This window comes from Haliotis asinina, chromosome 2 (assembly GCF_037392515.1).
Source record: "Haliotis asinina isolate JCU_RB_2024 chromosome 2, JCU_Hal_asi_v2, whole genome shotgun sequence".
NCBI classification, from domain to species: Eukaryota; Metazoa; Mollusca; class Gastropoda; order Lepetellida; family Haliotidae; genus Haliotis; species Haliotis asinina.
In genome coordinates, this window is record NC_090281.1 from 69,582,894 (window position 1) to 69,610,449 (window position 27,556).

At 40.7% G+C, this 27,556-nt stretch overlaps 1 protein-coding gene across 2 annotated transcripts; it reads left to right on the plus strand.

Moving 5' to 3' along the window:
* Positions 1-24,853, plus strand: LOC137274216 (helicase-like transcription factor). Of its 2 annotated transcripts, none has more exons than XM_067807277.1 (23): positions 1-230; positions 8,867-9,085; positions 9,546-9,712; positions 10,019-10,712; positions 11,171-11,245; positions 11,944-12,112; positions 12,840-12,970; positions 14,043-14,316; positions 14,545-14,611; positions 14,840-14,919; positions 15,512-15,916; positions 16,539-16,648; positions 17,119-17,262; positions 17,636-17,783; positions 18,290-18,425; positions 18,601-18,780; positions 19,148-19,278; positions 19,584-19,774; positions 20,238-20,348; positions 21,150-21,262; positions 21,683-21,863; positions 22,405-22,485; positions 23,165-24,853. In XM_067807277.1, exons 2-23 carry the CDS (start codon positions 8,885-8,887, stop codon positions 23,315-23,317), a joined length of 3,942 nt encoding a protein of 1,313 aa, XP_067663378.1. In that variant the 5' UTR covers positions 1-230; positions 8,867-8,884; the 3' UTR covers positions 23,318-24,853. The 2 variants fall into 2 exon arrangements, with proteins under 2 accessions (XP_067663378.1, XP_067663377.1); XM_067807276.1 differs by having other exon boundaries at positions 57-230; positions 8,872-9,085.
* The last annotated feature ends 2,703 nt before the right edge of the window (positions 24,854-27,556 follow it).

Consider the following 27,556-nt stretch of genomic DNA (forward strand, 5'->3'; position numbering starts at 1 on the left):
GTAGGAATTTCTGAGAATTACGAGTGTGTGTGAGTTGGCTTCACGTAACCAATAATAACACATGACGAGGTCAGCCTAGCTGCGATCTCATTTCTAAACACAGGGACACGCGATTTGGATACAACTTCAGGCGTTTCATTGTGTACAGTGTCAGTTTTTCATTTACTACGGATGTACCTAACTGATTGGACTGGGATATTTCTAGTTCACACCTGTTATATTTTAGCGAGGTAGGTACTATTCACGGTTACATACTGATTAGAGGATAGGTGTAGTAGGGCTTGTTCAGGGGTGTAATGTCGGATTTATTTCTGTCAGCGTTACTGTTATCACGCGGGACATTTAACTGAGAATGGCGAAGACTCGGTATGTGTTTCACGTAATCAACACCTGTATTACGTTTTCAAGGAACATTAAAATGACTTTTGTTCTGGAATAATTTGAAATGAACATATAAATCTGGACAGAAAAATACAGTATTTCAAGTCTAGAAAGTCAGCGGTATGAATAGTAACAGAATGGGTTCAATCAGGGCGTGGCGTCTTGAATTGAGGTGTAAATGTCAGCGTGACCTGAAGATGGTCTTAGTATTTTGGTACAAACGCGAACCTGTTGACCCATCAAAGTATTGTAAACTATATTCATTTCATTTGTAAAACAAAGACGGGTAATGGCATGCCACTGTGACAAGCCGTTAGGGAAGATTGCGACATACGCAGCTACTCATGCATATTCATTCTGTTTCAACCAACAACGCATGGTTTGTCTGTGTTAGTGTCTCGTCCTTACCGTGTGGTAGATACCATATATATTTGTTTAATGTATTACCAATTCTTCTATCACATTTGAACGACGTCATATTCTTTCTTTGAAATATTCATTTCCTGATCACGTGTACCTGTTTCACATCACCTGAGTACTAGTATTAACGTGTTTAGCTTATCCCCGTTTGCCAGTCAAGTTGTCCTCCAACGTCGAACTGACATATCCTGATGTACATGTAAGTAGAATACATTTCATAGTGGCGTGTACCCGTTAAGATCCTTTGCCTAGATTTTCGAAGCCCTCTTAGCGCTAAGATAGATTTAAGTGCCATACATTAACATGGACTTACGACTATCTTAGAGCTAAGAAAGCTTCGATCCTGGCCATCGTTCTTGTAACCCGTGCGGGTGGTCAGGCTCACTGACTTTGTTGACACATGTCATCATATCCCATTTGTAAAGATAGATGGTCATGCTGTTGATCACTGGATTGTCTGTTCCAGACTCGATTACTAGTATTTACATATCGCCGCAATATACAAACATAACAAACAAACAAGACAAATGTCTTGGTGTAACCTACTTCAGTAAACCTAGACGCTGTAATTCCCGCTATATGTGAAATTAAGGCATGGTCCCGCTGTAGGTATTGTCCATGTTATCGATATATTGACTTACATGATAAAATCACAGGTGTGGGGAAGTGTGGGAATTACCTTTTTAAACCTTCCATTTTCCACGTATAATTATATACTTTCAAAGGAAACCCCGCTAAGTGTTGTATAAGACTGAAGAGAATGCTTAATCTTAAATACCTCGGAGAACAAAGTCTCATAATCGGGTCATTGGAGAGTGTATATATACATATATGAGTGAAGACTAGGGCCGAGATTTACGAAGCTCTCTTAGCGCTAAGATAGTCATATGTCTGTGTTAATGGATATATACCATATATTCACACACACACACACACACACACACACACACACACACACACACACACACACACACACACACACACACACACACACACATACACACACATGTCTCAAGCTAATAAACACAAAAGTAATAGTTGTAAGGAAGTCTCGATAGCTAGAGTGATGTCTGTGGTTTTATCACCGTCTTGTGTAGAAGTACGGTCTTACCCGTTTGTTATAATTAAATCAGTATTATCAGTTATTATAATAAATTTTCCCAAATGTACTTCAGGAATTTCTGGAGCTTGTACGTATTGACCGAGCTCTTTAACAACTGGACAAATACACTTCGCAGTCATTACTGGTAGGGACACATAAATGCGACTTACAGCGTGAAACAAATCGTAAAACACGCAGAAAATGTGATCTAACCACATGCTAGAGGAGCAGTTGAACCTTGATGTGTCCAAATCAATAATTAGAGCCCGCATGTATTCTCAGTGCGTTACCTGACGTTAGTATTACGCAGAATATTACTTTCCTTGGCTAGCTACCGGAATATATGCTCGGGGAAACGAATAAGGGAACACATTAAATTACACATGTTCCTTTATTCCCAGAATTTCACCCACAGTGCAATACTTACCTCGTGAAGAAAACTGGAAAAAATAAAGGAACACTTGTACTTTCATGTGTTCCCGTATTTGTTTCCATGAGTACATTTTATAAAATATACGTTGTCTACAGTACTAGATTCCTACTTAAATCATAACAACGTTAAACCGTTAAACAAGTTAAAAATTATAGCAAAATAGCTAAACCACATTTTCGTACCCTTTTACATGGCTAAATATGTGTTTAAAATTCAGTCAAAGCTAAATTTTAAACTTCTTTTATGACAGAACACTTAGACGTGTATTTGGAGAAATGCAGTCAGTCCTTCTTGCTAAATTTCCTTTAGCTGTCTGGTGTGCGTGTAAATTGAGCAAAGGCCCTAATCTGATAAGGAGCTAAAACAGCCTGACTGGAAGTAAGTCCCCCGAACGTCTTTTTCACATGTGTTCAAATTACTCTTAGATAGAATGTCAAATACTTCATCCGAAGTTGTTTTCCAAGGGACATCTATAGATCTATAGATTCTACGATTCGTTTGAATCTAAGTCGAAGAATTATTTAGATTAGCAAATGCAATAACAACCGACGAGGTACAGTTACAGATGTCCGTTTGCTACTGAATAATACCGGTAAAATGGCAGTGTCAGTGACAAAGTTGAGACCGAAATCGAAGGTACATCATACACAAGTCAGTTAAAATGAGTATTTCAGTTGTCTGTGACTGTGATAATGGAAATATTTCAGAAATGTTTTTTGAATCTCCATGTTCCGCGATAGCGTTTAGCTGTTCTGTTTTAAGTGCACGGTGCCTAGTCAGGCAGTCATTAAAACACCAACACCTACACAATCGTTTATTATTTCAACGGTTTACCGGCTATGTGACAATGTCTGACATTGTAGTAACAAGTTGTTATAGACAAATAAATAGCTTCATGACGAAATATTGCATGTGTGTATATATTTGCCATTTCATCGGTACGAGTTTGGACATACTCACACAGATACACATATGTGTATACATTGCGTGTCGTTTGGCTTTATGACGAAATATTGCATGCGAATGTGTGTATATATTTGCCATTTCATCGGTACGAGTTTGGACATACTCACACAGATAAACATGTATGTATACATTGCGTGTCGTGTGAAGCCATTTTTGAGTTTGTACATCCTGAGGAACACATTTTCCGATTCCTGGGGAATAACTCGAGAGAGAATCCGCTGATCATTGTGAGCCGCAATGTATGTACATACATGACACACTGTCTGTACAGGGACAGTAGAAAACAATACGTGAAGTCAAACTGTTATCAGTACAGCCATCTTCGTGAAATCTCAAAGGACATATTCGTGAGAACCAGTATCAGACGCCAGTGTGAGTTGCTAGACTTGCATAAGTCTCTAAGTAAAAGTAATAGTTAAAGTGATAACCTCTAAAATAGTAAATAACAGACTGGGATAATGTCCGCGTACCTAGACTTGCCTCTTCGAATGATAGAATTACTATACATCAGTTGGGTCAGCATTCAGTACAGCTTGGGTGTGAAAGGAAACAAGGGGCAGACAGACAAATGAGAGGGGGTGGGGGAGGGAGGTGGGAGGTGTTGTGCCAGTTCCAGACGTCTGTCTGCAGCCCAATCTGGGAGGCTGTTACTATTACCATTGTCTTCTACTGCGCAGTTAGGCATACGATCAGGTCCTATTTGTCGACAAGAAGAGCCGGCACTGCCTTCCTGCCGCATTGCGTGATAACCAACGAGAAATAGAATAGCTTGACCTTCAGTTGGGGGCGTTACGCGTGAATAAATATCAAGTACAATTATAAAGGGGATACATTGCTTGGGTATTTTGTGCAAGATTCAAGAGGGAAATTCAGAGGTCTAATATGAAGTACCGTCCTACTTAAAAGCAAGGAATGTTAAGTTTGTACGTGTATAAGGTACAATGATAAAGTATGGGTTATTACGCTTAAATGAATGTCAAGTACAATCATATAGAACGAAGTATTAAGTTTGTTTGCCGTTCAAATACTATCACTAAGAATGAAATATTAAGCCTGTAAACATATCAAGTACAATTCTAAAGAGTGGAATATTCAGCTTGAACGTATATCAAGTACAATTCTAAAGAGTGGAATATTCAGCTTGAACGTATATCAAGTACAATTCTAAAGAGTGGAATATTCAGCTTGAACGTATATCAAGTACAATTCTAAAGAGTGGAATATTCAGCTTGAACGTATATCAAGTACAATTCTAAAGAGTGGAATATTCAGCTTGAACGTATATCAAGTACAATTATAAAGAATGGAATATTAAGTTTATGTACATATGTATTATAATTTTAAAGAAGAGATTTTTAGGATTGAGTAGTTATTAAGGTGGAATGAGTTTCAAGTAATATTACAAAGAGGGGAAAATAGGCTTGGATGTATACCAAGTACATTTACAAAGAGGGGGATATTAGGCTTGAATACATACCAAGTACATTTACAAAGAGGGGGATATTAGGCTTGAATACATACCAAGTACATTTACAAAGAGGGGGATATTAGGCTTGAATACATACCAAGTACATTTACTAAGAGGGGGATATTAGGCTTGAATACATACCAAGTACATTTACAAAGAGGGGAATATTAGGCTTGAATACATACCAAGTACATTTACAAAGAGGCGAAAATTAGGCTTGGATACATACCAAGTACATTTACAAAGAAGGGACATTAGTCTTGAATACATAAAAAGTACAGTAGAGGGGTATATAATGGTATCGACATTGGGAACAAGTATATACCTTATATGATGTTTGACCAACAAGTCATTTAGTAAATGCGAGGAAAATACAAGTTTGAATATCACGTGCAAGCAAAATAAGAGGAATATTAAGCGTGAATACAGGTACATGTCTAAGGAAATAGAGGGACAGATATAAACGTAAATAGTAAGTTCTATACCACCCAGAGTACTGAAAAACACCGGAATACCATGTATACTTACACAGAAAGAAATGTTCTCTGCATATGAATAAACATGGTGCATATGAATACTCTAACTACAATGTTTTCATATGAAGTGCGAATAATGAAAAGTGCGAATTATAATGAATATGAGCGAAAATCTGAAAAGAACATGTTTAGCACTTTTTTGAAACACGATGTAACAGGTTTGGAGTAACGAGTTTTCCTGAAGCAAATGTGGATTTTGAATTCACCTGCTGAATCTAACAAAGTTAATGGATTCATCTGTGCGCATGGAAAACATGTTATAGGTCTAGTAAATTTAACCATAAGTCTATGACGGCGATCTGTAAATAACCGAGTGTGGATCACACAGTCTGGTGGCTGATTTCATGAGTAACGATCTACACGATTAGAAAACGCATCTATACTTCCTGGTTTCGTTGCTAGGTGACGATAGACCTGTCAGTTCTCTCACAAATATAGCTTTTGTAAATTGTCATAACTTGCCAATCAATACAACTGAAGAATAACAGCTACAAAGCCTCATACAAACCACATCCATATGTACAACACTGGATACAGTGAAACGACATGTCCCCGCTTCTATACCTTATCAATATAACACCAAAACAGCACGGAACTGAGATATCGTATACTGTTCGCTACTGTTGTTAAACTATCAGGGAACCCGGACACCATTCCATTGTGTAATCGTATTTGGAAAGAAAAATGTACAAATTCCAATACCTTTTCCACATTCATAAGAAATCTCTGGTAAGTCGATTGTACAAATGTGACTATGTTACCAGCGTATCTTTGTTTCAGCAGCATTACAGCTGTTCTATGTAAACAAATCGCGTCTGGGTCAGACAATCCAGTGATTGATACCACGCGACACGATGACAAAGCATTTGTTTATAAATCAGCATGTAATAGTAAATTAAATGATAGCAGGTATTCGCTAAAAAGGAGAGCGTATTCTGCCCCTCCTTTGACACCCTCATAAATATATGCTAAATCTAGTGATTTATTCACGTGAAATAACTCAGAGGAGTATGGTACAAGTAAAAACCTGGAATTGCATAGAACATCATTTTTGTCAATGATGCTTCAAATTTGAAAACGTTCTATATATATCTACCATAAACCGCCTTGAAAGCTTTTCTGAGTCCTTGAATGGTATACATCCTGATACAGAGAACACGTGTTTCTCAGAAGTTGTGAAAAGACCAAAGGCAGGAGCTTTGAACTATTGCTCGACATGAAAGGGATGTTGACTGTTGGAAAGTTGAAATAACCCCTTTTGTCATACAGTGTTGTAGAGATTTTTGTGGTTTGGAATATTTATGGATCGATCTACATGTGAAACAGTTGAAGCAATTCTCGCTTGTCTGTTGTCTGTTTCAAGTTCAGATGGATACATCAGCGAAAGGCAGTTCGCGATTTGACGGCTACTGAACGATATTAGATAATCGATGTATCGGCATCTTCAACTTAACTTCTTGGGCAAAATAGCTTGTTTTGATTTTGCTAACCCAAGCAGAAATTATGATTCAAGTGCAAAAAGAAACATATTCACAATGAGGGGAGCAGAACTGGTGCTTGTCTACTTCTGAGCGAAATGCAGCACCCCTCAATTTCACAAAGATGTTGTCAATGAAAATTTCAACATTTAACATATTAGTTTCTCGGTAAACTTCACATGCCTCACTTTTAACAAACTGTGCTGAACCTCTGAAGATAGGTGTGGTAGAGGGTCGGTCAAAAAACTCTCAGTATCATCTATCAACATCAAGCAAACTGGTTTTGCTGTGCTCCGCGGCCTCACGATCCCCATTTTGTTTGATCTGCTATTTTGTATTAGCGAGTCTACCCACCCTCATTACTGTGTATGACTGTCAGTGAATGACTGTCTTTGCTTTATTTCACATCAATACCTGCGCTTAAATGAACAAATATCTGGGTCGAGCTCCTCAATAATCATTTTATGTTATAAATCTATCACATCTAGGTCAGAATTATGAAAGTGAATACACATTCACTGTCAAAACATGGTTAAACCAAGGTTAACAATTTACATCGCATCACTTCAGCCTCGTGAGTGAGTGAGTGTTATGGTTTTACGCCGCTTTTAGCAATATTCCAGCAACATCACGGACGGGTTCCACACATTGTACACACGTTGGGAATGGAACCCGGGTCTTCAGCATGACGAGGGGACGCTTTATTCTGCCTTCACACCTTAATACCTTTTTCATCTTTTGAACACCTAACAACTGTGTCAAGCGAATATACCATCAAATCTCCTTGTCAAAGGTAAACCATAATCCTTAATGCAAACAAATAAGGACTTTTCATATTCACAAAAGGTATTTGAAACAAGTGGAAATTTTAACATGAGGATTCTCAAGATCTTAAAGAATTCTCCTGAAGTTTGACAATCTCCGAAAAGAACCGATTTTGTTAAAAGCACTGAATCACTCAAGGAAACCTTCATTCCTGGACCCACGTGTAATTTTTCATGCGCTACTATCATAAGTCATAACTCCCTCTTTAAAGGTTAGGATGCAGTTTGTTAATACTAATTGAAAGCCGAACTAGATAATGAAGATATCAGTCAACCGGCTCAAATGTTAGTCAGTTCCAGCAAATATATTCGGTTTTTGAAACTCATCCTTCACTATTCATTAAATTTTAATTTTGTTGAACATAATTATCTTACCTGCGACTCATTTACAATTTTACCTGTACCACGGGACCTAATACAAATGATTTTTATGCTTTGTAGTCCCTCATTGGACTAAGGTGATCGTAACTTACATACATACTCCTCACAAGCACCCCCAGAAATATGTCCTTGACCTCATTTTCGAGAAATGACCTCATATCCTCGCTCAAGATACCACTTTCAGAACAATCAGAGACAACATGCAAAATGTGTGGCATGCATGTGTTCTGATCAGTTATACAATAACAGTCACCTACATGTAATCATTCCTGTGGCACAGAAAGCCGGTCCTAACAACATCACACATATGGACTGGCCTGCAAGGTCAACGGATCATAATCCCGATGGACATGCCTAGGGCGTTACTGGAAGTTGTGTTTACGGTCTCCATCGCCCCCAAAGCCAGAATTTGAGGAGGCGTTACAGAAAAGAACCCCAACATCTTATAGAACATCTTGACAGTTTCATTTGGTCAATGTCAAGACGTTTAGAAGCTTGCATTCGTGCCCATGGTGGTCATACGCGTGAGGACCACGGCTTCACTGTCCAACATTGACTTAAATTTTAATGTTACAGTTTGCTCCATCAATGCAGCACATTTTGCACCAATGTTTCACGGGTACATGCTTTTGATGATTTGTAAGTCTGTTTTTGTACAATACCATTTTTTATCATTTCATTAATCGTGTGCACATACGTTTCGCGTTTCTATTGCGTCATGCCATGATTTGCAATTTCAATAAATGAAAATGTAATGAGGCAAAAAATATGTTGCTTTACTATTTGTGAAGAGTATACTTTAAGATAGACTTAAGAATGTCTTAGCGCTAAGATCGCTTTGTTGAACGGGGCCACGATATTTATATGCTCATACCAGTGCAGGTTGTGATGAGTCATGGACATGGACGTCGTAAACCTGCCGACCTCCATCTCTCAGGAGGACCTGGAAATGCTCCGGACCTGGGTGACGGAGAATCCCAACATCACAGATGAGTTTTTCTTCAGCGAGGACTCGCAGGCCTCCCATGTTTCAGATGCCGAGGTTCTGTTTGGAACTCTCACCACCATCATCGCAAGGTCGCCAAGATGTGACAATGTAAGTCCACCAATAGTGAATGTCCATTAATAGTGCGTTTGGTTTTACGTCGCCTTTAGCAACATTCCAGCAATATCACGAGGGGGGACACCACAAATGGGCTTCATACATTGTGAGGAATCGAACCCTGGTCTTTGGCATGAAGAGCTAACGCTTTAACCACTAAGTTTCCCCACCGCCCCTCCACCTGTAGCGGCACAAAACATCGCAAGGTCGTTACGTCCATCTATGTTGATACAAAGCAGTTGACAATTACATCACCATTGTTGATGAAAGAAAGCTAATGATCATCAACAACCAACACTATTCGAAAGCCATATTAAAATTATTTAACATATTCATTTCTAGACAACTCAAAATGACTATTGTAGCATTTTTACTGAAGGGCAAACTGTTACTTGTATGCTTGAAACGAGCTGGAAATCTGTTTCACGTCACCTTTAGTTATTGCTGTTTCTAGGTGAACAGCCACGAATCTGTATGCTTGACGCGTGAGTCCAGCATCATGGGTAGGCGCGGAACAGTCAGTGTCTACAACGCCGGGAACATCAAACTTGGTAACCTCGGACAGCCGCTAGATGAACCTATATCAACCATCTTAGACGACCGTGTAGCTAGAATTGATGCGTAAGATATACTTGCTATGTGCCCCGAGTATATTAAATTCCAGTTCCGCAAAGCCGATATATTGCTGGATGCACGAAATTGGTTAGATTGCTTTTGCAGTGACTGAATGTATGTGCAACTTTCAGAAAGATGAAACACTATTTCATACGGGATGCTATCATTGATGTCGTGAACCGGACAATGCTACAACGGTCACCAGCATCAACTTGCTACAACTAATTACAACATTGGCAGTATTAAAATATATTTGTATGGTATGAATGTTATTGTTGTATGACTTGACGGTGATAGTCTTTATTTCTACAGAGTTACCCTGGACGTGAGTGGTACCTGTGACCAAGAGGTGCCACTTCATCTCACACTATATGGCATCCCTGCTAACAGACTCCGATGTCAAAACATTCTTCGGGAAGCTGAGGTAGAGTTTGACAGAAATGATGACTCGATCTCTGACGGATCAACTGAAATTGACCTTACCAGGTCACCCGACATGTCGCTTGACAGATCACCGGGTGCAACCTTAGACACGCCACCAGATGCACCCTATTACAGGTCACCTGAGTTACCGTTTACACAGCTACCGCAAACCTTCGACAGTTTACCACCTACTTCATTTGACACAACACCCAGGCCATTCTTGACCAGCATACCCGTACCAGTTGTAGACAACTATTTATCCGGGACATCCGGTGATACGTTGTGTGGTTCAGTTCACGAGGAATTACCCGAACCATCCATTGGCATGTTAAATCCGACAGTACTTAACAGTTTAGCTGAGATAGATTTTTCAAGCTCCACGGAGAGAGTTTTGGACAGAATAGCCGAAATAAACTTTGGTATTGAAGATCAAACAGAGCCAGTTGATCTCACAACACATGCAGACCCTGGGGTCGAGCCTGCAAACTCAACACTGGAACAAATAGCATCTTGGTACACCAATTTCGAACCCAACCCGCATATTGCTGTGGACAGCCATCGAGAAATGATAGCCCATGATGACGTAAGTTGACAATAAAATATTCCACTAGTAAAATGAATCCAGTATTTGTTTAAGGTCATAATACCAGGATCATATCACAATAAACAGACTAATTGTTCCGTGGCCAACAAAACCAACTACAGTTTCCCTGGTTTGGCGAATATAGTTTCTGAAGAGTATGGCTTTATTAAGCTTACAGTATCATATCAGAATTTGTGCAACCTTTTGATTGGAAACAAGGTGCCAATATAAAATTACAAAGGTGCCTTTCAGAACCACCACGACGGTCCGGATTAAAATAGGTTTTGAGTGCACTATTGCTTGTGGTAACAGGCCAATAAAGTTGATTGCTCATTGCACGGTGTCTTACAATGACAGCCACTGTCTCTAATGACAGCCACTATAAGCTATATTACTTTATTACTATATTACTACTTTACTATAAACTACTTTCATTTCTGTCATACGTTCCTCCTCAGATTCACAGTGATATCGACCGTGTGTTCGAAAACCTCAATGAAGGCGACAAGACTTCAGAACAGGAACCAGCAGAGGTGGGTACCGTATGTAGAGTAACTTCCGGTTATAAGGGCCATAAAATGAACCATATATTAGACATCTGTCTTGTAATGTTATGAACAGGCATGTGAATCAGTTGGGTTTCAGTCCGCTTGTAATCATACTCCAACAACATCAAGCCGGGTTACACCAGAAAAAGGCTTCACACACTGTACCCATGTTACGAATCAAACAGGTGACGAGCGGCCGCTTTCATGACTAGTATGCCTCTTGTCACATGTGTGACGACGAGGTCCTGGATTAGCATGTGTCATTTATGGGTACTGATAATTCATGGGTCATAGACAGATCCACGATAAAAAGCAGGTCTAGCATAGGCTAGTGATTGGTCAGGGAACATGGTCGGTTGGCAACATTGAACGATATATCGTACCATTGATTCGTGAAAAGAGTCGGTATATATATATATATATATATATATATATATATATATATATATATATATATATATATATATATATATATATATAAAGACATAGGCAATATGTAATGTCTTACAATGTCTTTCAAATTGTGGGGGAGGAGTTCACCCACAGGTCATCCACAAACATTAACAGTATGACAATTACGTCTGTATGAATGGACTAATTGTAAGACACAGTTCCAACCAAGTTCTGGTGACTGTAAGCCTCACTAGAAAAATGTGAAATATTGTGACTTTGGACTCCCCCAGGCTGTGGGTACGCCTCTGTACCCCCACCAGAAGCAGGCCCTGTCTTGGATGATGAGTCGGGAGAATGGCGACCACCTGCCTCCTTTCTGTGTGGAGAAGGCCAACGGGGAATACCTCAACACATTGCTGAACTTCTCAACGCCAGAAAGACCACCCAGTATCAAGGGAGGTAGGTCCGAGGATAGACAAGATGATGGAGTCAAGAACATCCCACACGTGTACCTTATATGCCATGGATCTAAAAACGGCCTTTAAGTGTAACCTCGTTACACTGATCCAAGAACAGTCCATATATGTAAAATCTTTACAAGGACCCAAGAACATCCTATACATTTAACTTAAATTACAAGGATCCACGCACATCCTATACATTTGAATTACATTGCAAGTACCTTAGCGCTTCCCGCATATTAGACCCGTGAAGGTCCCGGGGTAGAAGAGGCCTTCAGCAACCCGTGCTTGCCATAAATGGCGACTGTGCTTGTCGTAAGAGGCGACTAACGGGATCGGGTGGTCAGGCTTGCTGACTTGGTGGACACATGTCATTGGTTCCCAGCTGCGCAGATAGATGCTTATGCTGTTGACAACTAGATTGTCTGGTCCAGACTCGATTATTTACAGACCGTAGCCGTACAGGTGGAATATTGCTGAGTGCGACGTAAAACTAAACTCACTCACTCACTTCCGCATACTTGACTTTCATTACAAGTAAACTAGCACATCCCACACAGCTCATTTACATTACAAGGACCCATTGACCGTAGCGTATATTCCCATGTTCTAAAATGACGTTGATGTGTTTTTACCAATCATTTAGGAACGGTTGATCCCTATTCGGTTATGCATATGTCCATATGCACATATGACGGTAAATGACATCATCTGTGTGCAACCAGGCATTCTCGCTGATGATATGGGTCTGGGGAAGACTCTGGAGACGATCGCCCTGATTCTCACCAACTTCGTCAACAACCGACCACTGGCTGTTCCTGTGCCAGAAAGACCCAGATACAAGAAAGGAAATAAGGTGTGCATTCAGCGGTAACCCTAAATAAACATTCGCTGTGAATCTCCTAGTCTTTTAAAGTTTATTCCTAATTTCTACTGCCACATAAATACATGTACGGAAAACGGTTGGAAGTATTACCACACGAAATCTCAGTACCGCAAAGGATTCGCTGGATTTTTGTAATCTCAGGGAAAGTCCATCCTAAATTGTGTCAAAACATGTGATTTTTCAACTTTGTATACATGTACCAGTATTCCTTTCTGCGAAGATTTCAAATGGCGTCACAGAACTCACGTTCAAAATTGTTTGGTTGTTTTACAACATACAAGCCGCAGAAGATCTTTCCAAACGTGATATAGCTGACATATGGATGACAAATTTGAAGCATCCAACTCCTATTTTGACCTGATCACATGTTCCTGTGTACTATATGGTGTTTAGAGCTAATTTCAAATAGATCGTCATAAGGGAATGTCAGAGTATGTCAGTGCCTAGGCGACATAAGGAGCGGACACATCTGATTTATTATTGAAGCAGTTATTATGTATACGTGATAAATTTATGACCGTACATTTTACATTCAAAGAGAAACATATTGTTGGGTGTTTCATTGTGTATTTTCAGCTGAGGATAGCCACTTTAATACGACTGTTTCAGGGAGAATATTTTATAGCTATAGATACTGATCCACGAGTAATATACCAGAGCGTTTAACCTTCCTTGATGTGCTTTCAGAAACTGAATGGAACCTAGTGTAAAGCTAGATGTTCAGTGTCTGAATCATTGCAGACTTCCAGTGCTTCCGCCAGGGCCTGGCATGTTGCCAGTTCAGGAACACCTTATATTAATGTGATACAAAAAGTAGTCTCTCCCTTTACACACTAGAAGCGCCCCCTCATGTCCATTTGATGCATTGAATCATGGTTTGTATACCAAATTTGCCCCAGTTATGATATCAGGCTGTCAACACCTTCATCTGGCTCATTGTTCCACCACGGTGAAAACATCTGTGTCTAATTCCTTCCCAAACTGAAAGTATATCGCTAATGGCGACAAAGACATATAGTAATATAGAAATGGGATATTACAGATTCCATCAAAGGACTCACATGAAGATACAAACTCTGACCTCGAAAGGAAGGTGAAGGTCGAAAACAACAACGACGAGATGTTCGAGCGGCTTCAGAAGTACGATGAGATTGTCACAGAAATGGTAACGGGGGATGAACTGCCCAGCTCAGAAGCTACTGGTCCCGCCACACCCACCACTGACGTACAACCATCAACTGATAAGACGAAATGTGGTTTAGGAAGGCTGCGTCTCCTGAAGGCAGACAATTCAAATGTTGATGCAGATGTTCCTGGTAAAAACCTGAAAATTAGGGACATAGACAGACGCGTGATTTAACAGCCTTTCCCAACGAAAGCGATATGCTTTTCAATGAAACGTTTTAACGTTGTTGTCTGTAATTTAAAAAGGCTCATTTGTGTATTTTGGTGGAGTAAAACATTTTTTAGAAGAGGCTTGACTATTGTCAAAATATGACCATCTTGTACACCTATATGAATATCATTGTCATCATTATTAACAGAGGTCCAAACAGTCAACCAACATGTGCCAGACACAGAGAAAACACAGTCCATTCCATCCCCGACAAGGTAATTATTTTAAAACAATAAAAAAAATACCGACGAACAGTAAAGCGTTAAAACTGTATCACGATGGCATGACGTTTGATCCAATGCTGGTCAAGTACTATAGAAACTAAATGTTTATTCTGACTCAGTGCTAGCTCGAATTACACACATCTGTAACATACACTGTATCAGTTGATTGCAACTATCTCGTGTGTCTGTTCTAACGGTAACGGTAATATTTGTTTACAGGTCATCAAACGAACAGCGAAAAAAGGTCATTTTAATAGATTTCCAGGAGCAGCCTTCTAAACAAAAGAGGCGAAGCTCATGTGAGTTTAATAAACTTTGATAAGCATCATATCGTCTTTATCTATCGAGGATGAAAACCAACATACCAGTATCAAAGAGGCATGTAGACATGGCTGTTATTGATCGAGATATTGTTACGTTCCTTGCATACGATCAGGTAGTGCTGCCGAGATAGATGATCGACTGCTGGGCAGGTTTAGGGGTATAGACTGATTGGTAAAGCAACTGTGCAAGACTTGTCTGTATATGCATGCTGAATGGATGCTGTAGATGGTACAGGTGCTTCATATGCTCAGTGGCTGCAGCCACTGAATGTAATTAGTTGGTGTCTCTGAATATGAGGTGTGATGGATCAGCCTGATGGTTCACGCCAAAAGACACGGGTTTCATTCCTCACTATGTATGAAGCCCATTTCTGGCGCCCCAATGTTGCGGGAATATTGCTAAATGCGGCGAAAAACAAAACTCACTCTTTTTGAAACTATACTCACACTCACTCACTTTGTGTAAGGTGACACACTTTTTGTATCATCTACAGATGCGATACAGGCAACATAAACTGGTGTGCCAACTCTTCATGTTGTAACATTGTCATGTTTCCTTACGTTCCAGCTGCCCCTCCTTCCAAATATGAACAATCGAAGTGGAGAAAACTGCATCTAGACAGATGGACTATAGACAAGGAATTGCATGACCACTCAAACTCACAGGACAGTGCAACATGTGATTCTGATATGAAGAGTAGTGAAGACGTCGAGATGGGCGACGGTAGTGACGACTCCGGTACTTGCATGCAGGACATCACCAACGGTGTCAGCAAAGTAAACTCGGAGGATGTTGACACGGATCTTCAAACTCCTGTCAGTGACAGTGACGCACAAAACACAAGAGAAGGACTTGTGACCTTCAGTGATGATGATGATGATGAACTTCCGGATGTGGCTCTTAAGGAAGAGGAGACTGAGATGGTGGGGGAGGAGAAGACGGATGTGTGTGATACAGATTCATACATGAAGGGTAAGGTTCAAGGACGAACGTATGCACTGACCCACTGCCACTGGCGTTTACTTTTAATTGAATTAAATTTGTAAACAGCACTGTTTTGGGACACTGAACCGACACCTTTCCCGAACAAGACGTGCTTTGAAAACCTTCTTCCACACTGCCTATAATTATCTTCAAACTCCAAATGAAACATGTACTGCTGATGGGGTTCCTGGACAGACCCTTTGCAATCTGTCCCAGTAGATAATGGCAAAAGGATGAGTAGGGACCTCGGGTTTTGTGACTTGGTGGATTGGTGGTCTTTGTGCAGGACGCGTTTGTCTTGTCAATAACCGGTTACTTACAACCCACTGTCGTATATCTGGAATATTGCCGTCAGTGTACAACAACAAAGATGCAGAGGAATCCCTCTGTAGTAGAGCTACAGTAGCTACACATTCCCTTTTTTACAAAGTGGCACCATCCGTTGGGTTCCCTCCTTTACAAAGTGGCACCATCCGTTGGGTTCCCTCCTTTACAAAGTGGCACCATCCGTTGGGTTCCCATACCTTAGCTATAAATGGTGTCCAGAATTGAGGTCAGTTATACGCAGTTTTGGCATTTGCTACAGATGTGTACAATTCCTTCCTTTCAGACTTCATGACAGCCAATCACTGTGATGAAAGAGGGCGTACTCTCAGCAGCGACTGCGACCCAAGGTGTACCCTGATTATCTGCCCCTTGAGCGTTATGAGCAACTGGCAGGTGAGGATACAGAGCATCCATCAACATGTTCTATTTTCATGATTTACTGAATCTGAGCCGAACGCTGACCGATTGCATGCAAAGTGCATTAATACACCTTATACATATATGGTTATGAATGCTTCAGTGCTGTTTCCTGTATGTGCTCTGCTGGTCGTCTTCACTATTCTACAAATAGTGGATTTCTTCACTTGAAATAGTGAATACATGAGTCCGAACCCAGAAATGTACCTCCAGAAAGAGACGTGTTTAACGTGAAAGGACACACACAGTTTTACATTTTCAACGTAGCAAGTATAATCTGAACCGGTGAATTGTCGGCAATAGGAACTCTTTTAGATAACTTAAGTAATGATATAAGAAATGCCACCACTGTGTGTTGCAGTGGGGAATTTAAATTCTATTCTCAACATAATTTAAAATTGTTTCACAGATCAGCGTTTCATTTCTTGTCACTGTACTGTGTTCAGGGCCAGATTGAAGAACACGCTCATCCCAACGTCCATATTGACGTCCATCTTTACTATGGAAACCAGCGATGTAAGGATGCCAATCTTCTCAAACAGAAGGATGTAGTCATCACAACGTACGGCATACTGCTGAGTGAATTTAAGGTAGGTGCACTGGAGATACACCGTCATAGATCTAACTCTCCTTGGCGGACATGAATATGACATTCACAACATGGGCATTTTCTTAGAGTTATCATTGAATAACCCTTCCCTTCACCTCATTAATTTCCTGGCCTGCTTCGTGTCTGTGATTTAGGCTTCACTCATTATCTCCTATTCATCAAGAAGGAATTAAAGACACTCACTCATTCATTCATTCATTCACCTACATGATTACTGACATGTAAGGTACCCTGGTTAAATATCATAATATAGAGTGACGATACAATCTCATGCAGTATCTTCATTTCAACACTCCAACTCAGTGACATTCGTGATGTATATCTGACTACACACAGGTTGTTGCTTCTTTCAGGAGTATCAAACAAAAGGAGCATCCCCTCTGATGACGACCGAGTGGCTGCGAGTCGTGTTGGACGAAGGTCATTGCATTCGGAACCCCAAAGCCAAACAAACCAAAGCTGTGCTTACACTTCAGTCACAACGCAAGTGGGTGCTGACAGGTAACACTGACAACCACTAAGGGACCGTTCATAATTTATGGCTTAGAAGGGGTGAGGGATGGGTGTGGATGACGACGACGACGACGCCTATGATGATAATGATGATGATGATAATGATGATTTTTTTTTATGGAGAACTACGTACAATGTTAGCAAATCCCATAAAAGTTAAAAAAAGTTTGAATGACCTTTCATCCTTCAAAACCTTTAACATCATATTTCAATATTTGTATGTTCAAGATTGCTGCACGCCCCCACCCTCAGCCCAACAGTACATGTGTACAAAAGTGATGCCCTCCTCCCACGTCTCCAGATCAAAATCAAATATTTCAAGTTGTAAGCGTGTAAGGTGATCATCACTGCGTGCTTTCCCTCTACATTAGGCATCTACTCGGTGATAAAACTGTTCAAAAACTGTTCAAAACAGAGCTTGCTTCACACTTTGGCTTACACCATCCTTGTTGTCAGCAGGATGTTCTACATGCTGACTGTTTTCCTTCCTCTAGGTACACCTATACAGAACAGGATGCTGGACCTGTGGCCGCTGATCAATTTCCTCAACGTAACACCTCTCAATGAGAAACACTGGTGGCAAAGTTTGTTGGAAAAACCATTGCAACGTGGGAAGAAAATAGCCTTCAGGTACATACTGGGCACTCGTATTCCAACTTTTGAACCCTTCCATACTCTGGATGTTAGTTGTCGTTTTAGATGACTCTTCTGCTCTGGCAGTTTTCACAGACTAGTAGTTTATGTCCACATGGTGTGAACGATCATTATTGAAAGAGGATGTAGAATAGATATGGTCCGTTTTCAGACGTGTCCAGCATCTGATGGGTAACATCGCAATGCGAAGGACAAAGAACACCCTCGTAGATGGAGAGCCGCTTGTGAAGCTGCCCAAGAGAGAAATTTACATGGAGCGAATCAAAATGTCGGACGAAGAGAGCCGGAAGTACAAGACCATGGAGGAGCAGGGGAAGATCCAGATAAAGAAGTAGGTGCAACTAAGTGTTGTCCCACGCACCTTGCAAAAAACAAATACACACGAACATTTAATAAAGCCTTCGTTCCAATATGAAGCCGCTTTTTGATTGACAAGAAGGGTTTCTCCATGATATAATGGATATTGTAAGTAATTAAAACAGTCGTATTCATCATCACATGAGAAGTTATCCAACTTTACAATACACCGAAGTAGGATGGAAACCAACGCACATGTAGTTGAAAGTGCATGCAATGGCGAGACTTGTGTAGGGACTACTGTTTCAAAAGAAAAAAAAACAACTTTATATCGGAGTTGTGACGCCCATTTCACTTATATCGGAGTACAAGGGTATTCACGACTTGGTACTCTTTTCCAGCTATGTTCGGAACAACATGCTACTAAAGAAGTATATCCTGGTACTGGAGATCATGCTCCGACTGCGACAGATGTGTTGCCATAGTTTCCTGCTGCCTGACAATTCTGACTGCATGCCTAGCGAAGACTCGGGTATAAGCTACATTCAGATACGAATCCTACAATAATGGTTTATCAGATATGACACCAAGGATAACATCATGATACCAATTACCTTTGTGTATGTGTTTAAAATATCATTATGAAATGTATTCCTAAAGAAGGTATGTATACGATACGCCAAATATCAACTTGGATGCATTTTTCCAGAGTAACAATCATTGTAACTGAAGTTCCATATTTAGCGAGGGTTACAAACACATGCGTGGACATCAGTCCTTTTCAACTTCGAATAGCTGTTCCGAATGGGTGGTTTATAGGATGATGATCACTTTCAGATTCCGAGGAGGAAGACTTTGAAAAGAAGCGTGAGAATCTGGTTAACAGACTGAAGGTCATCAGCGAGTCAGAGGAAGAGTGTTCTGTGTGTGTCGACGTCCTGAAGACTCCCGTGATACTACCATGTGCACATTACTTCTGTCACGCATGTATCCTCAACGCCATCAAACACATGGAACAAACAGAGAAGGTACGCATCTCAGACTTTTAACAAACACTGGTGTTAAACTATGTCAGACCAGTCCCTCAGACCAGAACACAATACATGCACTGTATCATGCTCACAATCACACATTCTTCTCACATATGCGCTGTTACAGCCAACAGAACATGTACTACAAAGAGTGTGTGTGCAAATGTCCTTATGCATTTTGGAAAGAATTGCGGTTTTTTAATCAATACTCAGGAAGTGAAAAAGGAAGGCTGAAGGAAGGTTGGGAACAGGATATGAATTAATAGGAGAATATTCTTTAGCTTATACCAAAATCATCAAAACAAAAATATCAGGTGACTCGAACGCATATATTTCAGTTCATTCCACCATTCTGATAGGTGCAGTAGGTCTCACGATGGATACACTTTGAATGTATCATATTTATTTTCAATGATTGTAAAAACCGTCCCGAGCGATAGTTGCTTTATTGTTGTTTTAGGGTTCCGCTACCTGCCCATTGTGTCGAGCACCTATATCGGAGGACCAGATCATAGATCTACCAAAGGAACCAGAACCACAGATCTACGGCGACTGGAAGTCAAGTACAAAGGTAATACGTGTAGAATAAAACATGTCAGAGGTCTTTTTGAGATTTAAAATCCCACAACCCGAGGGATAAACACGAGGGCGACACCCCCGAGGGTTTGGGTTTTAAATCTCATAAAAACCGAGGGTTAATGTTTTATCAAACTTACAAACCGACAGCAGTTATAATTTCAATATTTGATATTTACTGTTGAAATCAACTGAGATGAGACTGGAAGCCGATACCTTGCATTGCACATGTAATACACGTGTTCTGCACGCACTACCCACGCGATGCCAGCACAGACCGTCTTGTGAGGACATAGGAATCATGCTGACAAAGTATCTAATACTTCACAGCGATCCTTCGTAGCCAAGTGGATAAAGTCGCCAAGTTAGTATGTGAAGGATTGCAGGTTCTAAACCGGCTATCTGTACTGTATGATCAAAGTTAGCGATAATGTGATATTTGACGATCGCATTCAGTGATAGCAAGAAAAACACCCGCCAGCCTTCTAAACATGTAATAATTCAAAGTCAAGTGAGTTTTGTTTAAAATTATGTTTCAATCCCAGGGATTGTATAATAATGATACAGTCCCATGGGAGTCATGACGTGTAATGTGATAGACAGTATGGTGGGACGTCATGGGAGGTTTGTAATCAATGACATCACGGTTAAACTTTACACTACAACAAGAATATTTACCTAATTAATTATCAGTTGTCAACTGAGCATCAAGGGGACCACGCAGTAGGAAGTCTATCAGTGAAACATTGAATGATAAGAGGTATTTCCTCATGTCTGTCTACATGCCCTGGTTCAGGTGGATGCCCTGATGAGTGCCCTTGTGAAAATGAGAAGTACAGATCCATCTGAAAAGAGTCTGGTAGTCTCACAGTTCACCTCTTTCCTGACTCTCATGGAAACACCACTCAGGTGAGATCTTGCCCAATAAGTGTTATTTAGGTACCCTCACCAACAAGTACCACTATCCCTAATCCATAATTTCAAATGGATATATATGTTACTATGAGTTCCAGGAAACATAACATCAATGATCAAGTCATTGTTTCATTTTGCATGGTCCGATTTAAGAACCAAGTGTGTCTCTTGTGGTGCTCAGATATCACATATCCAACATATAGACTATTAAAATGTTATTGTTTATTCTGTGTTTTAAGGGGTAGCCTAGTGGTTCACGCGTCACACTCGTCACGCCGAAGACCAGGGTTCGATTCCCTACATGGGCACAATGTGTGAAATCCATGTCTTGTGTCCTCCGCCGTGGTATGCTTGAATATGGCTAAAAGCGGCATAAAACTAAAACGCACTCACTCACTTACTTAATCACTTCAGGGAGCTCAAGTTCAGATTCGTGAGACTGGATGGTAAAATGTCTGCCTCACAACGCATGGAAGCTGTCAAGAAGTTCTCTGATCCTGAGCCTGGGTCGCCCACCATCTTCCTCATCTCGTTACGCGCAGGGGGCGTGGGCCTGAACCTGACTGCGGCGTCCAAGGTGTTCCTTATGGAGCCGGTGAGTAACCAGACTTGCGGTCATATAAATCTCATTTTTAGATCACATACAGACAAGGAGCAGAGCGGTCAGATGGTTTGGAGTAGTTGAACCAACAAATTAAGCATAACTGTCATTGTCTGATAGAACTGTTTCAGTAACACAATGATGTTCAATCTAATACAAAAAAATCACACAAACGCACAACACTAATAATATACTAATACCGGTCCTTACAACATATTCCAAATGATATATCTTTAAAGATAAGGCCATATGTGCTTCATCAGTGCAATGTCTGTACATAGCAGGTAATCCCAAGTAAAGAAACGTGCTTGGGTGAACTCAGCTCTTGTTATACACCTTTTTTCATTGTAATAACAAAGACGGTGGGGGTAGCCTAGAGGTTAAAGCGTTGGCTCACCAGGGCGGAGACCCGGGTTCGATTCCCAAAACGGGTACTGTGTGTGAAGTCCATTTCTGGTGATGACGGCGGTGATATCAGTCATTGTAACTGCTGACAATGTCTATTGCGTAAAGTAACCAAACGTGTGATTTCCAGCACTGGAACCCCGCCACGGAGGAACAGTGTTTCGACAGATGCCACCGCCTGGGCCAAACCAAAGATGTCATCATCACAAAGGTTAGACAAGTGTTCCCTTCTAGGAACATCTCGTTTAGGGTCTCGTAGAATGCCCATGTATGCAAATGTAGAACCATGTCTTATATTATGTGTGGCTTTTTCATGATGTTTTCAATGTTTTGTTGTCAACATCAATGATATTTTACATCTTTGTGTAGACCCATGTAGGTTAGAATTGGTCTACAGTAACCCAAGCATGCCGTAAAAGGCGACCAATGGAATCGGGTGGTCAGACTCGCTGACTTGGCTGACACAATCATGTCATCGTATTCCATCCGTGTAGAACGATGGTCATGCTGTTGATCACTGGATTGTCTGGTCCAGACCCGACTATATACAGACATCCGCCATTTAGCTGGGACATTGCTGAGTGCGGCGTTAAACATCAAACCAAATCAAAATCTTTCTTTAAATATACAACTAGAGCACCATTTTGTGTCCTACTGAAACTTCCTGATACAAAACTGTATATACGTTGTCTGCATTAAGAGTTTACTCACTCTGTACAGAGAGATCATACCAAATGATTAAGAAATGTGAGGTTGCAGTTTGTCTCTTAATGTATTTCTTAAAGAAAACCATTAATACCAATATTTATATACGTCGATTCGTGATAGTAAAGATATAACAGTCATCATTTGATGATCTTAGAAGGCGTGTTTTGTATGTGCTGTTTCAGTTCATTTCTGAGGACACTATTGAGGATCGTATGCTGGACCTCCAGGAGAAGAAGAGAATGTTGATGCAGCAATCTTTCAAGAAGAAACAGACAGCCACTGAGAGGAACGAACAGAGGACACGTGATATCAGAAACTTGATGAACATCTTGTGATTTGCGTAATAATGGACACACTGCTGTCTGTTGAAAGACACGTACACCTTTTGGTTGTACACTAAATGGGAATCGTATTACATGTATCACAGTAACATGTATCAGGATATTAACCACGCAATGTGGTGAACAAACATTAGCAACATTCCAAAAAGGTCTATGGTGACTTCATGGACATAAGTTTCTGAAGAGGAGGTGTATCACGATTCTTTCTTGTTGGAATACACCTGCATAAAATATAATAAGCGACCCGGGTTATGTCCACATACTAACATGCCCATACTGCATCCGCATGATACAACCACGACCATACTGCGTCCGCATGACACAAGCATCCACACACTGCATCGATATGACGACTATCTTCATACTGCATCCACATGACACACCCATTCTCAAACTGCAACCACATGACACAGCCATCCACATACTTTATCCATGTAACACAACCACCCACATACTGCATCCATATCCCACAACCACCCTCAGACTACATCCGCATGACACACATTCCCAAAAAACATCCACATGACAGAAACACCCTCATACTGCATCCACATGACAACCATGCTCATACTCCATGGACATGACAACCATGTTCATACTCCATGGACATGACAACCATGTTTATTCTGCATCCACATGACAACCATGTTCATTCTGCATCCACATGACAACCATGCTCATACTCCATGGACATGACAACCATGTTCATTCTGCATCCACATGACAACCATGTTCATTCTGCATCCACATGGCAACCATGTTCATTCTGCATCCACATGACAACCATGTTTATTCTGCATCCACATGACAACCATGCTCATTCTGCATCCACGTGACACACCATCCTCGTGCTACATCCACACGACACATCTCACAAGCACATAATCATTTTGAAACTTTTGTGCTCTCAAAACTCAAAACAACTTCACTTAAACTGTCACTCCCCCTGTAAGGGTGGCGGAGCAGTCCAGTGGTTAAAGCGATCGCAAGTCAGACCGAAGGTTCAATCCCCACATCGGTACAATGTGTGAAACGCATTTCAGGCGTCCCCCGACCTGATATTTCTGAAATATTGCTAAAAGCGGCGAAATACTAAACTCACTTAACCACCCTGTCCTGATGTTGACTGGAGGAGTTTGCTCAGTTCCTGTCGTGTATGCCCCTTGTTCGTCCTTTCTTCCCGGTGGAATCTGTTTTGATAGTTGATACCACCGCTGTCCTCGACTTCCTATATCTAATATGAATTTCAATCGTCGGGTTATGTGTGTGTGTGTGCGTGCGTGCGTGCGTGCGTGTGTGTGTGTGTGTGTGTGTGTGTGTGTGTGTGTGTGTGTGCGCGCGCACAATATACATATCAACTCTTACCCAACTTGGATCCACTTCTCCAAGAATACGACCACAACAGTACTTCAAATGAAAGAGTTTCTACTGTCCTGTTTTCCTACTTCTGTGTATTGTATTTTACCCCTTTTAAATGACATATATTTTATGAGATATGCCCAAGTGACAAAAATAAAACATTACATTATATTGCAGTGTTGATGAATTTCCTGTCTTACAGCCAGTTTGAATTCCTTTTCAACCTGAAGGAGCGGTGGGGTAACCCAGTGGGTAAAGTGTTCGCATCATCATCATCATCATTATCATCATCATCTCAACATACATCCAGTCGCCTCCTACGACAAGCAAGGGTTATTGGAGTTAATTCTAACCCGGATCTTGACGGGTATAAAGGGCTTGGACGTTAACACTGTCCCCTCTGTGTTGTAACAAGGACATGTCCTTCTTTAGTATACTCTAATTATATCTGGGTCTGTGGATATTTCTACATGTGTAATCCGCATTCAGCGATATATCACACAAACGGCCTCCACCACAATTCCAAGCATATGCTTTGAATCAAGTAGTAACTAAGCATGGTTTAACGCAGCTTTTAGCAGAACCTATCTCCCGGACCGCCCGGAGCGGACTGACAGATTCTCAAATTCATCTGCCCGACGGTCGGGTTAAAGACATGTATATGAGGATTATTTGTGGGCAGGTAAGGTGGTGGTTTCTTAGATTATTTGTGGACAGGTAAGGTGTTGATTTCTAAGATTATTTGTGAGCAGGTACGTTTTACTTCTAGCCAACCCTGTGGTCTGCTGAAAGTTCGGGGAATTTCATACCCTGTCCATAGTCCAGTAATAACACGGCAGGGAACATCAGAAATGGGTTTCACACATTGTACCTAAAATGGGAATCGAACCCGGGTCTTCGGTGTGACAAGCGAACACTTTTACCACTAGGCTACTCCACCGCTCCTTTGAATCAAGTAAAAGTTGAAGAATGTTACTGTACTGACCCTCACCATGGGTGGTTTCGCAGCGGGCAGATTTTGGGTACAAAAAAGAAAGTGAGTCGTAAGAGCTAGATTACTTTGCATTAATTGAGGGACGAAAGTATGGAATTACAGTAAAGATTTAAAATGTCAATATGTCTGTCTGTTACAGTTTGTCTGTTAAAAGTTTGATGTTAAAATATAACGCTAGTTGTCAAAATCCTGTTGGAATAATATATATATTCGTTCCATGTATTTTTTCTTGCAAAAATGATCACGCTAGTTCAAACGAGGATAGGGAAGTGAGTAAATATCAATTTACCCCTGGACAAGGAAGTGAGCTGAATTCTATATATCTGCTATCTTTTCCACAACACATGGTGTACATGTTACAAGCAGATTGTGAAATCAGTCAATTCGTTAAATGACTAAAACTTTCAGTCATTTCCTGAAATGACTAAGGTCAGTCATTTCATGTCATTGCCCATATCACCAATCACTGGATTGTCTGGTTCAGTAAAAATGTACACAGGCTGTCTTCGTCTTCAAAGATTTTATACGGTTCGTGCTTCGAATTTGTTTGATTAGTGGCATGGGGTTCAAGGTCACAGTAAAGTCAAGGACAAAAAGGATGTGCGTCAATGCCTCTATTTTGACAGCGTCACCACTCTTTACTAGGGAGTCACAAACACTGATATAATTCCAATAACCATCAGACTCTGTATTCAGAAAAGAACAATTCTGTCGCATTTATTTGAAAACGAATATTTGTGAATGAGTGAGTTTAGATTTACGTAGCACTCACCAATATTTCAGCTATATAGCGGTAAATAGCCGACTCGGGACCCGACAATCCAGTGATCATCTGCATGATCCTGACTATCCGATCCCGTTAGTCACATCTTAGCACAGGGGCTTGTATTTCTGAGCATAATACGTTCTCTGTCGTACAAACGTACACTGATATCCATATACATAGAAAGAAGGTTATCAGTGTACGCCAGAGAGACCAAGGACGTATTATTTTCAGCAATAAAAGCCCCTGTGTCTCTTACAACATGCACGGGTTACTAAAGATCAACCAGGATCTTGAAGAGTCGAACACGAATCTATGTGGTCCATTTCTATAACAAAATCCCAGCTGCAATCTAATCAGCCCCCATTACAGAGGCTATTAGATGAACCAGGAAGCCGACCAGTCGCGCAGACTGGTGGGCCTGTTATTGCTGCGTGTTTGTCATACCAAGGCAGGCCATGTTTAAAGTTAGAGACATTAAAAACACGAGAATACGCAAATGTTTAAACCTGGGAATTTCCTTTAGTTCATCTGGTATTAAACGCAGGTGTTTACGCCCCCAATTTCCTTGAGCAATGAATACTTGTATTACACTTCTTTGTGTGCCTTGGCGTGGGCGTGGGCATGGGCGGGATATGGGTGATGTTTTTGGGCAAAAGGTGTTGGTAAATACGATAATAATTATAAATCTCGAATCACAACTTGGCGGAACCAACCACATTTTCACTATCCATATAACAGATATGTTCCGTCTTTTCGCAGTGTCACATATACATATAAATGGGTCCGGAATCATTTTTTTCTTTTGACCCGGTTTAGTACGTACATTACAGGTGACAAGGGGTTATCGGTGATTTGCTAAAAGCTGTTCCTTGTTGATATGTGATCATTTGTGTCATATCCTAGTGCTGTCTGTGTTCAAAGTTCTGAGTTTATCGGGTACACTTACACTCAAGAGAACTGAATGTTGCAGTCTTGTGTGTTTTAGGCTGCATTTAAACTACCAAGGTTCAGAGAATGCCTTATAGATTGTGTAAAGCTTTGGTGATAGCAGGATATCAGGAGACGATTTAAAAGTGGTATTCATCAACCCATGTTTGACGTGGTGACTACTGGG